We start from the raw sequence: 14,098 nt of genomic DNA, 5'->3' as shown, positions 1-14,098 counted from the left end.
ATTCTCCTGCCTCAGCCTCCTGAGTAGCTGAGACTACAGGTGCCTGCCACCTCGCCCGGCTAATTTTTTGTATTTTTAGTAGAGACGGGGTTTCACTATGTTAGCCAGGATTCTCAATCTCCTGACCTCGTGATCTGCCTGCCTCGGCCTCCCAGCATGCTGGGATTACAGGCATGAGCCACTACGCCCGGCCTAGAACTTCTTACAACACCCTAAACCAGTACGTTTCAACCTGAAAAGATGTTCTAACGCAGAATAAAGAAAATAAAGTACAGATACTTCGTTCCCAAGGAGGGAAACTCTTCCTAGGTTCCCAAGTTCATGAACTTCACGTGCATACAGCAGGAATCTATCATCTTGAGGGAGTTCTTTCTTAAACCTACGGGTTTGTAAGATTTTAGTTTTCTATGTTGTCCTTTTTTGGTCATGCTTGTCAAGGAAGAATTGTTAAAAATCTATTTTAACACCTTCTGCCCTTATTCAGGGCAGTTAGAGACTTAAATTTTATATACACATACTACCTTTGAACCTTCAGTGTGGTGTTTACATACTGAAAGTTTGCAGTTGAATTTAGATCATGCTTTGAAGTTCCCTTTGTCAGACCACATTGTTTGTACCAAAGAAAGACTGCATTTTCTTTTTGTCTGTAATTATTTCCATAATTATTTAACTTGGTATAACATGTGGTACTGTAAAAGCATAACCCAAGCCATTGTTTGCCTTAAGCAACATTTTAGATTTGGGGACGTGGTGTTTACTTTTACAAGCCTTTCTTAAGCCCTTTTAATTTATATCTCAAACTTGAGGATATCCATGAAAACAGTGGAAACTTTTTCTTCTCCGGATCTTGACACAAATCAGGGATGGAAGTGAGCAAAAGGAAGTGGTGTGGTTTTTATATCATTTCAATTGTGTTGAGATAAGGAAATGGGATAGTTTATCCACTGTACTGCTCTTTTGGGAAAGTCTAGTTTGTATATAAAAGTAAAAGGAATTGGCATAACGTTTTAATTCCTTTTACTCTATTCAATCATTCCCTCAACAAATATTTATTTAGTATCGACTATGTGCCAAGCACTGTTCTGGATGCTAAAAATATAAAGTGAGTGAAACAGACTTAACTCCCCTGGCCTCATGGAGCATATATTCTGGAGCAGGTGGCAGGCAATAAAATACAGAGTAAATTATATCAAATTATATAGCATGACAAATGCTAAAGAGAAAGAAACAGCCAGAAAGGAGAGGAGTGCTAGGCGTGGGGATGGGTTCTGGATAGATTCTGCAGGTAGAACCAGTGGATTTGATGACAGATAGGAAATGGAATGCGAGAAGGAAAGAGGAAGTTGTCAAGAATGACTTGAGATTTTAGGCCTGGTTACATCTATGTAATGATATTCTAAAAAATAAAAATAAAAAAAGATTTTAGACCTGGGACTTTTAAGATTTTACACCAAGTAAAGAGGCTGTTAACAAAGGTGGGAAAGACTTAGGATCTAGCAAATTTGGGAGGGAAGAGGCAAGGAAAGATAAGTGACAAATTGTATAGTTGCTGGTAACATTGTTAAGTCAATTTTTATACTATTTGAGCTGACTTTTTTTTTTCCCTTTGAGACAGAGTCTCGCTTTGTCGCCCAGGCTGGAATGCAGTGGCACAATCTCAGCTTACTGCACCCTCCACCTCCCAGGTTCAAGCAGTTCTGCCTTGGTCTCAGGTAGCTGGGATTACAGGCACTCACCACCATGCCCAGCTAATTTCTGTATTTTTAGTGGAGATGGGGTTTCACTGTGTTGGCCAGGCTGGTCTTGAACTCCCTGCCTCAAGTGATCTGCCTGCCTCAGCTTCCCAAAGTGCTGGGATTACAGGCGAGAGCCACTGTGCAGGCCCGAGTTGTCTTAAAAATAGCCCTTATAGCAGCCTGTGTCTTCTTTTAAGATGTTAGAAAGTATCTTTTCTGATAAGACATTTATTTGCCTTTATTCAGAATTGCTAATTTTATGCTAATCTGACCCAGAATACTCGTGTGCCTTTCTCTTTAATCCTCCTATTAGCTATATTAGCTGGAATATTTTTGGTTGTAACAGAAAAATTAACTGTCTCTGACCTTAAAAATGGAATTTATTGGCTCTTAACTGAAGAGTCCCAAAGTAATTCAGGCTTCAGACAAGATTGCTTGAGCAGCTCATCGATGTCTCCCAGGATCTGGCTTCTTTCAGTCTCCTGGCTCTGCCTTCTGGTTCTCCTTCTGGGCCCAACATAACTGCCAGCAGTTTCTGGGACTGCCTTATTCATATTGAGTCTGAGAAGAGTGACTTTGTCACTGCAGGGCCTGTGAAAGTCCTGAGACTGTTAGACCAGCTCACCCCTGAACTTTTTGTGGTGTGGAAGATAGAATATGCCTAGTGTAGGAGCCTCTACTCCTGAGATCTTAGGGGAAATCTTTGCATCCTGAATTAAAAAAAAAAATTTAAATAGATACATAAGTGGAAATAAATGATTGATTTTTTTCAAATTGCTTTTGCATTGTACAAGCACCATGGTTAACACAGCAAAAACAATTCCTCTTTAAAGCGGTCAGGTGGGAAGGGAAAAAAAGTAAAGTTGTATTCGGACATTAGTTTGATCAAGATAATTTTTCTTCTTAGAGATTTAATATTGTTGCCATTTGACCAACTGTAACTACAAAGGAACCATTAGATAATAATGGTTATATTATTAGATAATAATAAGTATGATAGTTATATATACTGGGCCGGAATTAGTGTTTCTCTACAAATTGACCAAGCAGTTGACAAAGAAAAATAAATTACCTTCTCCTGCCCCCACAAAAAAAGAACCAGTGTTTCTCAACAAGGAGAGTACTGTTAGCATTTGGTTAAGACAGTTCTTTATTTTGAAGGATTGTCCCTGCACATTGTGTTTTCTATCCTGGTCCCTGGTCAAACCGTATGTCCTGTCGTATCCTAGACATTATTCCAACCAAAAAGTCACCTGCATTTTTTAGATCCTCTTATGAGGGGGTGGTAACCCAGCCACTGCTGATGCCTGAGGGGAGTGCAAAGCGGGATTTTTGAGGAGCTGGGACTGAGACCCTGAGGAGTAGGCACCACTGGGCCTAAAAGGATTCCATGGGGTTGATTCTGGGAGTGTGGAAGGAAGCATAGAGTGTAGATTGCTGCTGCCAGTTGAATGCCAGTGGCATTCAGGCAATTGACAGGAACAGCGAACCAAATCGGGGAAAAGAAAGTCCCTTCTCCCCTCTTCCAGCTTTCTCTAGTTCCCCAGTTGGCAGAGCCTCTCCAGGAGCCAGCTGGTGAAGGACATATTGTCAGCAGCATCCCAGCTCCAGCGTCAGAAAGCAGAGTCTATAGATAGAAGAGGGGCCTTTTTTTTTTTTGGCTGAAAAGCAATAGTGTAAAAAGGGACACAGTACTTTCTGTTTTTTAATCTCATTACTTTCCTGCCAGCGCCTTAACATGCAGTAACAAGTGGAATTTGGGCTTTGTCAGCAGCAAACCTGCCACTTAACTGGTTGTGTTAATTTGGGCAAGTTTCTTTCTTTTTCTTTCTTTCTTTTTTTTCTGAGATAGAGTCTCGCACTGTCACCTGAGCTAGAGTGCAGTGGTGGGATCTCAACTCATCGCAATTTCTACCTCTCGGGTTCAAGCAATTCTCCTGCCTCAGCCTCCCGAGTAGCTGGGTTTACAGGCGCCAGCCACCACGCGTGGCTAATTCTTTGTATTTTTAGTAGAGACAGGGTTTTCACTATGTTGGCCAGGCTGCTCTCCAGCGCCTGACCTCATGAGCCACCATGCCTGGCCAACTTGGGCAAGTTTCTTAACTTTGCGCTTCACTTTTTTCTTTTTGCAGAGTTACGAAGATGAAAAAAGATCTTACAGGGTTCAATAAAAAATAACTTCCACTTTCCCATTTAACATATGTGCTCATGGTATACCTGACAAAATGCTGCACTTTGGATTAGAAAACCTGGGTGTTAGTTTGTCGTATATACTAGCTATGTGGAATTCAGCAAGTTATTTATCTCCCTGAACCTATCTTTTCTCTGTAAGTAGGAATGATTTTACTTACTGTAAGGATCAGAGATGGGATAATGCACATAAAACTAATTTGTAAGTTATAAAAATGACAGTGATGATAGGATGCTAAGCAGGTACCATTAAATACCACCACATACCTCAGTTTCTCTGATTTAATCTGCACAAAAGACCTAGATCATCTGTTTTATGCTAGACTCTGAACTCTTTACCACCACATTAAACTCTTTTCTCCCTATTCAATTTACCAGTACAGGTTGAGCATCCCTAATCCAAAAATCTGAAATCTGAAATGCTATATAAAACCTGAAGCTTTTTGAGTGTCGACATGACGTTCAAAGGAAATGCTCATTGGGGTGTTCTGGATTTCACAGTTTTGGATTCGAGTTGCTGAACCAATAAGTATAGATAGTGCAAATGTTACAAATTAAAAAAATCCAAAATCCAAAACGCTTCTGGTCCCAAGCATTTCTGATAAGGAGTACTCAACTTGTACCCATAGTATGCCTATGGGGTGACCAAACCTTCTCCCCTTCCAGACAGTTCTGCAATAACTGATCGACTTCACCTGTTTTTGGTCATGTGTGCGTGTTCTAGAGGAGAAACAGGAGAGTAACACCTAGGCCTCTTAAATAAACAGCTGACAAACATTACGAATCTCTTCAAAGTACAGATATGCCAAAGATTGCTGTATAGTACAATCTAGTTGTAATTGTGAGATTTTTGTTGTTGTTTAATACAGTTATACAAACAAAAAACTTTGGAGAAACTAGATTAGGGAATTTGTAGTACAAGGTTGAATGATGTTTTGAAAACAGATTATCTATTTGAAGAATGTTTCAGAACCCTGGAAACATTTCTTTTGCATCTAATATTGAGGTCCTGGTGAAGGATATAAAACACACAAATGCATCAACTAACATCAACTATATATAATGCTATACTAGATTGTCCTGATTCTCTGGTCCTAGAAGAGTTTATGCTTGTGTTGGGGAAACTATCTTGGCACAGAAGGAAAGTGAAGGATTTGAGTGGGGCAGGGACAGTTGAACAGAAATACAAAGGTTAAATGTGGGCTTGTTTTGATTATTAATAATTGAGCATGGAGGAAAGGTAGAGTTGGAAAGTAATTTTAGGGGTGGCAATGAAATTGGTAACTTCAGAGTGATGGAGACATGATGGTGGAAGTGTTACACAGTGGAACTTCCCCATCCCTGTTTTAGGTGATCACTTAGTTGCGTGGTTGGCTCTCTTTGCTCCTGGCCCACCGGCATTATTGTAAAACTTTCTAAAAGACCCTGTTATTGAATATCTTACCCATAGCAAGATCTGACAGCGTGGACGCCAAGGCAGGCATTTCAGTAAGATTTCTGTGTATTACCTCAGATGTACTCAGACAACTCTTTAAGCAAGTTATTTTCTTCAGGGTTTATGTTTAGATTTGGGGGATATTATTTTCTACACTGATGTAAATAACTGCGAGTGATGTTGCTTCGGTTGTACAAGTGTGTATTCTTCTAAGGATTGATGGGGAGGAGTGTAGAGATCGGGAAGGAATGGATGAGTTGCTTCTTAAGGGAAAAGATGATATTCTTATGCTAATCCAGGCCCTGGATCAGGAGCAGAGCAGCCATGCGAACAATGGCCTTGGAGCCAGGAAGTCTGCAGTGAGTCTATTCCTTCTCAGAAAGCTTGTCAGACCCGGCGCCTGGAGCTGCCTGGCGGGAGGGACCCCTGGAAAGGGGAGTTTTCTCCTTGCTATTTTATGGAATTGGCTGCTGGCCAGCTTGTTGGAAATTCCCAAACTTCTCTACTAGAAAGTGAAAATCAAGGGTGGGGGGTTTAACGGGAAGAGGAAAGAATGACTTTAGTCTGTTTTTTCAGCTGACTTCAGCCTTTTCCTGGTTTTTTTTTTTTTTTTTAAAGTTCCAATTGCACTGTTGGTTCAGTTGTCTTGCTGTTTGAGAAGCCTTAAAATCTTTTACTTAAAAAAGAAATTATTTATATTTGAGTAATTCTGCCTTAATGTTATTTTCCTGTAAAGAAACGGTACCAGTCTGTGTATATAGCAAGGGGAAGTAAATTTATTTAGATGCCTATTTTGTCTGACTATTCAATAGCTTTTAAATGGCAGCATGATTTAAAAATTTTGATTATGCTGCATGTCAAATATGTGCATCTCCTCATTTTCTTCACGTTGCAAGATATTTTTAATTTAATGTAAAAATTCCGATGAATCATTTAGGAATTAAAAAATATATTTTATCGTTAGACGTTGCATAATTTTAAGAATGATTGCAGCCGGGCACGGTGGCTCACGCCTGTAATCCCAGCACTTTGGGAGGCTGAGGTGGATGGATCGCCTGAGGTCAGGAGTTCAAGACCAACCTGGCCAACATGGTGAAACCCTGTTTCTACTGAAAATAGAAAAATTAGTTGGGCGTGGTGGTGTGTACCTGTAATCCCAGCTACTCCGAGGCTGAAGCAGGAGAATCGTTTGAACCCATGAGGTGAAGGTTGCAGTGAGCAGAGGTTGCACCACTGCAGTCCAGCCTGGGCAACAGAGCAAGACTTTGTCTCAAAAAAAAAAAAAAAAAAAAAAGGCTGGGCACGGTGGCTCATGCCTATAATCCCAGCACTTTGGGAGGCAGAGGCAGGAGGATCACCTGAGGGTGGGAGTTTGAGACCAGCCTGACCAACATGGAGAAACTTCGTCTCTACTAATAATACAAAAATTAGCCGGGCGTGATGGCGCATGCCTGTAATCCCAGGCTAATCGGGATGCTGAGGCAGGAGAATCGCTTGAACCCAGGAGGTGGAGGTTGCGGTGAGCTGAGATCACACCATTGCACTCCAGCCTGGGCAACAAGAGAGAAACTCTGTCTCGGGAAAAAAAAAATTTGTTGAAAAATAAAGTTAATATTTTGTTATGTAATTATAGAAACAGTTAATATGAGACAAAGGAGAAGTGCTCAGTTATTAATAATTACATCTATTTGTTGAAATGTTTACTGAGATGTAATATTACTAACTCAAAAGAGTTAGTAATATCTCTATTTTGTGGCAAAGGAAACAGAGACCTGGATAGCTTAAGTAATTCCCCAAAATCACACAGCAAATAAATACTGGAGCTGATTTTTAAAAATTATTTATATTTTATTATTTTATGAGTGAATACCACATCAATGTATGTGGTGTTAATGCCTTTATTAATACAGTTTTTAGACGAATGGTGTTCTGGGGCCCTCCCCTCTTGTCACTCTCTTGGATGGCCATCTTACCCAGAGTCGTAGCTGAATATCACCGTGCTTTTGGCATAACCAATTTGTATGTTCAGCCCCAAATGTGTCTTGTAAGTTTCAGAACCAAATGCCCATTAGACGTTCCCTTTGGGTAATCTCAGATCTCTAAATTTGAACCTTTGATCTCTTCACTCCTGTCAAAATCACTTATTCCCATTTCAGTAACTGTTCATGCCACAGATGTGGGAATCTTCTTTGACGCCTCACTTTCCCTTACTCTACATTTAATCCATTGCTAAGTACCACTGAGTTTCTTTTTGAGACAAGCCTCGTTCTGTTGCCTAGGCTGGAGTGCAGTGGCATAATCAAAGCTCACTGCAGCCTTGAACCCCTGGGTTGAAGAGATCCTCCCACCTCAGCCTCCCTAGTGTCTGGGACTACAGGTATGCACTACCATGCCCAGCTAATTTTTTTAAGTTTTTTGTACAGATGAGGTCTTGTTGTGTTTCCCAGGCTGGTGTTGAACTCCAGACCTCAAGTGATTCTCCCGCCTCAGTCTTCCAAAGTGCTGAGATTACAGGTGTGAGCCACATAGCCAGCCAAAAATTATTTTTGAAGTATAGCATGAGTCCGTCCACTAGACTGCTGCCACCCTATCCTTTTTTTTTTAAATTCACCCATCTGCACACGGATTCTGCCCTAATCTTAACCACCATTGTCATTCTTCTAAATTTCCACAATATTCTGCTTACTGATCTGTTTGCTTTTGCCATTATCCCCTCCAGTCCATAACATAGAAGTCAGATGATGCCCACTTAGGCTTAAATCCCAAGTCCTTCATATGCCCTTGCCTGATCTGGTCTTTGTCTTCTCTGCCTGTTCACCCTCATCTCCCACCACACTATCTTATTCTCAACATTTCAGACATTGTTTTCTCTTTGCTTTTCTCTCCCAGGGTGTTCCCTGTGCTTAGAACTTCCCCTCTTTCTTTGCCTGGCTGACTCTTTATTTTTCAGATCTCAACTGAAAGGTAACTTCTCAGCATTGCTTCCCTTTCCCCTCCATCTGGATTAGAGGGGGGTCACTGCCCCTATTCCTTCAGGACCTGGCACTTTTCTTCCTTTGCACTTACCACGAGTTATGATTGTGTATCATTTGTGTTTTCTTGTTTGGTGTCTTGAGTATCTTAATTGTTTTGTTTAATGACTCTGAACTCCATGAAGGCTGGGACTGTTTGGCTCTAAACAGTGTATTCTTGGTATCTAATACAGAATCATGCACAGTACAGACACTTAATAAACATTTAGTGAATACATTAATAATTCAATGGTAAGAACACTGTTTCCACAGGACTCCAATGTTGGAAGGGATAACATAGATTATTTAGTCTAGGGCCGGGTTTAGTGGCTCATGCCTGTAATCCCAGCACTTTGGGAGGTTTAGGCGGGTGGATTGCTTGAGTCCAGGGGTTCAAGACCAGCCTGGGCAACATGGCAAAACCCCATCTCTACAGAAAACACAAAATTAGCCAGGCTTGGTGAGACGTGCTTGTGGTCCCAGCTACTCAGGAGGCTGAGGTGGGAGGATTGCCTGGAGCCCAGGAGTCAGTGAGCTGAGATTGTACCTCTGCACTTCAGCCTTGGCAACAGAGTGAGACCCTGCCTCAAAAAAAAAAAAAAAAAAAAAATTTAGTCCAGTCTCTCTTTCTATCACGTTGGTCATGTCTTTGACAAAGGTGCACTCAAACTATTCCTTATGTACTCTGTGAGCAAAATCCCTGGGTTCTTTTGGTTGTATCTCAAGTGGAGTGGTTGCTATGTCCTTTGCATTCCTGTCATTCTTCTCTCAAGTGCTTAGGAGGCCTGGCCAGGTGGAATAAAGTAAGATGGTTGTCCTCTTTGATTACTGCAGCATTTCCCTTCATTCTCAGACTGCATGCATATTTTAGCAGTCGTCATCAATACCAATGCGTGTTGAGCTCGTAGTCAGGGAAGATTTGATGGCTGTTCTCCATACAAGTGATCACAGCTTTTTTTGTCTATAAAAATTTCTTACAGATTGGATTGTCATGGATAGCACTTGTCAGTGACTTCCTTTGCCAGGTTGGCAAGTGTGTTATAAACATGGACGAGAGGAGGGAACTTCTATTTAGCACCTACTGTGTACCCGGCTCTCCTAAATAGTTTAAAATGTGTATTTACATTATATAATATATATAAAATCAGGCAGGGAAGTATAGGATAGTTGTTAACATGTAGAATCTGGAATCAGACCTCCTTGATATTAATTATGACACTGCTTACCTGTTGTGTGAGCTTTGATAAGTTCCTTAAAGTCGACCTGCCTGTTTCTTCATCTGTAAAATTAAAATAATAATTTAACCTTTAAATAAGTTGGTTGATAGTTTGATAACTTAATATATGCAAAGCATTTATGACAGTACTGGCACATAGAGTTTAATATGTGTTAGCTATTATTTTATGTGAGTTCCTTAATTTTAAAAATATTTACATTTATTTAATTTATTTTAAAAATTGTTTTAAATATGTGCTTGCTATTATCTCATTTGGTTCTCAAAATAACTGTCAGTTAATAAATATTACTCCAGATTTGTTTGTTTGTTAAGATGGGGTCTTGCTGTGTTGCTGAGGCTGGAGTGCAGTGGCTCTTAACTGTTGTGATCACAGTGCATTGTAGCCTGGAATTTCTGGGCTCAAGTGATCCTGTTTGAGCCCAGGATTACAGCTGAGATTACAGGCGGTCGCCACCACAGTTGCCCTCATTCCAGTTTTAAAGATGAGGAAACTTATTCAGAGGTTAAGTTAAAGGCAGATCCAGAATTTGAGCTTGTGCCAGGGTAGCAGGATCATGGATGTTTTTGTGGAAGGAATCACAGCCCTCTGAAAGGGAAAGCACTTAGAGTCTTGAAGCCAGCCAGCTCTGCAGGATGCCTTGGTTGTAGCTCTAATGAGACAAGGCCACATATTAGCTTTAAATAAACTGATGAGGAAACAGTGACAGTGAAAGATGTAACATGGCATAGTGGTCAGTCTCCTGCCCAAGACTGAGCTCCTTGAAGCAGGAGCAACCATACTCATATTCGTATTTCTGGTACCTAACACTGGGTCGATAATATGTACTCTAGATGCAGGCCGGTTGCAGTGGTTCACACCTGTAATCTCAGCACTCTGGGAGGAGGCCAAGGCCACAGGATTGCTTGAGGCCAGGAGTTTGAGACCAGCCTGGGCAACATATTGAGACCCCCTGCCCCCACCCCTATTAAATTAAAAAAAAATGTTGTTGGTGAATAAGTGAGTAAATTAATAAGTGAAAATTTGGAGAGGGGTGGAGACCTAGCAAGGGAGGCAGGACCAAAGCCAGGGTTTCTGGCACGGTCACTGGAGAGTGGTAGCCAGTGGAGGAGGAGGAGCAAGCAAGAAAGGTGTGGGTTTGATTTAGATAGGTGGAGTGTGATTCTAGTAGAAATATTTAATGGGAAAATTGAAATGAGGAAGATAGATTAGGATTGGAAATACACTGGAAACTTCTCTTGAATTTGAAACCTGGAACATGTATCCTTAGAATGACAGTTGAATTATTTCAAGAAGTTTTCAAAGAAATGCTGTTAAATCATGTGACAAACATTATTCTATAGTTACTTTAGACTTTACATCTTTTTCTCTCAGCATTATGTGATGGAAAACAATTTCATATTAGAGAGATAAGAGATTGCAGGGATTTTTAGAACTAAGCCACATATAAAATACACGTATAAATGATACCTTACTGTAAACGTTCTTTGCCTCAATACTGTAAATAACTTTGGAGAGCTAATTAGAGTGAAAATTCTTGTGTAGATATTATAAAATAGAAAGCTCGGGTTATTAATGTAGAAATCACACCAGGGTCATTGTGTCATAGATAAGCAAAATCTTTGTCATTCAGGAATAGTTCAAGCTGAAAGTCAATAAAATCAAACCACCTGAAACAATGGGATGGGGGTAAAGTAGAATGATATTTATCTTGATACTAACTAGCCTTTCCCCCTGTTATTTATTTAACAATTTTACTTTGAGGCCTTTAAAAGTTCACTGTCTATATTAATAATCACCAAACCTTAATTGGAGGGGTTATGCTTCGTGTCATCCATATTAGAAGTTCAATTTTATCTTAATAAAGTCAAATTTGCAATATTTTAGGAAATAATTTTTTTAAGATACCGCTTTTTTCCTTTTTTTCTTTTCCCCTTCCCTTCCCTTCCCTTTTCCCTCCCCTTTTCCCTCCCCTTTTCCCTCCCCTTTTCCCTTCCCTTTTCCCTTCCCTCCCCTTTGGTGGAGTCTTGCTCTGTTGCCCAGGCTGGAGTGCAGTGGCACCATCTTGGCTCACTGCAAGCTCTGCCTCCTGGGTTCACACCATTCTCCTGCCTCAGCCTCTTGAGTAGCTGGGACTACAGGCGCCCGCCACCGTGCCTGGCTGATTTTTTGTGTTTTTAGTGGAGATGGGGTTTCACCATGCTGGCCAGGCTGGTCTTGAACTCCTGACTTCAAGCGAGCGCCCACCTTGACCTCCCAAAGTGCTGGGATTACAGGTGTGAGCCACTGCACCTGGCTCCCTTTTTTTTTTCCTTTAATGATGAAGCATACTCTTTAAATATGTATAATTTTCGCCTGGCACGGTGGCTGACACCTATAATCCCAGCATTTTGGGAGGCTGAGGTGGGCGGATCACCTGAGGTCAGGAGCTTGAGACTAGCCTGGCCAACATGGTGAAATCCTGTCTCTACTAAAAATACAAAAATTAGCCGAGTGTGGTAGTACACACCTGTAATCCCAGCTACTCAGGAGACTGAGGCAGGATAATCACTTGAACCTGGGAGGTGGAGGTTGCAGTGAGTCGAGATGGCGCCATTGCACTCCAGCCTGGGTGACAAGAGCAAAACTGCATCTCAAATAAAATAAAATAAAATGAATAAATATGTGTAATTTTCTAGGTCAGCTTCTTTTTCTATCTATAGAATAAATTATTTATTAGAAAGACACGGTATTTTCATTATATCTACTAGCATTTGCAAGGATGTTGATGGTTACCCTTATGTTTTAAATTTGACTTTTCCTGTTTAAGTCTTATTTGGGAATTTTCATGTTATTAATAAAATAATTACTTTAGAATAGCCAGAAAAGACTATTGAGATTGTTTAATATACTTCCCTTGTACATATGGCTTATCTGAGATCAGGAGAGGTTGCAGCCTATTACTAAATTATTTGAAGTTTGAAGTTATAGTACCAGGAAAAAAAAAAAAAAAAAAGCAAAGATAGCTTTAATCTTTTAAAATGTATTTCGTTGTTTAAAGGTGTGTTTGGGCATTTGTTTCCCTTTTAGTTTTTGAAAATTTTCCAGAATTCAGTTGTATTCCTTACCTTTTAAATGTTTTTGTCTTTCAGGAGTCATAAGAAAGCAGTGGGAGTTGAAGTCATTGTCAAGTGCTTGCGATCTTTTACAAGAAAATCTCACTGAATGATAGTCATTTTAAATTGGTGAAGTAGCAAGACCAGTTATTAAAGGTGACAGTACACAGGAAACATTACAGTTGAACAATGACTCAGCTATATATTTACATCAGATTATTGGGAGCCTATCTGTTCATCATTTCTCATGTTCAAGGTAAATCAGTGTTCGTTTTAGTAATGTATTTCTGTATATAAAAAGCACTATTTCTTGCTTCTGTTCTTTCTACTCATCCCTGTTTGAATAGTTAGGCCCAGCCTACTAGCACAGCTTTTAGGAAAGAAACAAAGATGAAACACATGCCAAATAATTTTTTAACTTGGCTGTGATGGAAACATTGTCAAGTGTTTTTGAAATCTCATTCTTTCTGAGTCTATCTTCTCCTTCACAACATAGGCGTGATGATACACAGCATTAGGTCTTGTGAGGATTAAATGAGATAAAGTATGTAAAGCCACCTCAGTTAGTGGCTGAAAGACAGGGTAATAGATATTCCTGAGTGAGCTTCAAAATTCCTCTTTCCTTTAAAATGCAATAAGGAACAAGTGTAAATAATAATTTAAAAAGCATTTTATTGGCTAGGCACGGTGGCTCACACCTGTAATCCCAGCACTTTGGGAGGCCGAGGTGGGCGGATCATGAGGTCAGGAGTTCAAGACCAGCCTGGGCAACATAGCAAACCCTCGTCTTTACCAAAAAATACAAAAACTAGCTAGGTGTGATGACAGGTGCCTGTAATCCCAGCTACTAGGGAGGCTGAGGCAGGAGAATCACTTGAATCCCAGGAGGCGGAGGCTGCAGTGAGCCGAGATGGTACCACTGCACTCTAGCCTGGGCGACAGAGCAAGACTCTGTCCCCGCCCCACCCCCCAGAAAAATTTCATTTTATTGTTGTCAAAAGACTTTAGAAAGATAACTGGCACTTGTCTATGCTGAATACTAAAATTTCTTCATAGAGCACTGACAGTTTGTTTATGACCAATAATGTAATTTTGCTACTATGTATTCACAACTCAGAACTCCCAAACAGGAAGTTATTGTGATGACTCTTAGGACCAGATGGCCTGTGTTTGCACATAAGCTTTTTCCTGTATGGTTTAAGTAGGATTATATTTTAAGCTGAAAAGACAGTACTGTTTTGCAAGAGGATTTTAGATAAAACTTACTGGATGTCTTCATACTCAAGTTTTTTACTTCACAGATTGCTTTTTCCTAACGTTTTATTCGCAGTGATCTGGATTAATATCTGCTGTTAAAAAGAAACATGATTAACATCATGAAGCTTTTGATACTTTT

At 40.2% G+C, this 14,098-nt stretch overlaps 1 protein-coding gene across 1 annotated transcript in view; it reads left to right on the top strand.

The window, feature by feature from the left end:
• The window catches only part of BMPR1A (bone morphogenetic protein receptor, type IA), a 164,490-nt gene that overhangs the window by 103,161 nt on the left and 47,231 nt on the right, over positions 1–14,098 (top strand). Inside the window, exon 3 of the mRNA XM_011950407.1 lies at positions 12,739–12,958. Within this exon, the coding sequence (XP_011805797.1) occupies positions 12,892–12,958 (67 nt within the window). The 5' untranslated portion in view covers positions 12,739–12,891. The remainder of the gene's footprint in view (positions 1–12,738; positions 12,959–14,098) is intronic.

This window comes from Colobus angolensis, unplaced genomic scaffold (genome assembly GCF_000951035.1).
Source record: "Colobus angolensis palliatus isolate OR3802 unplaced genomic scaffold, Cang.pa_1.0 Scaffold307, whole genome shotgun sequence".
Classification (NCBI taxonomy): Eukaryota; Metazoa; Chordata; class Mammalia; order Primates; family Cercopithecidae; genus Colobus; species Colobus angolensis.
Note: the sequence above shows the minus strand (reverse complement) of the source record. Positions and strands in the feature narration are given on the sequence as shown.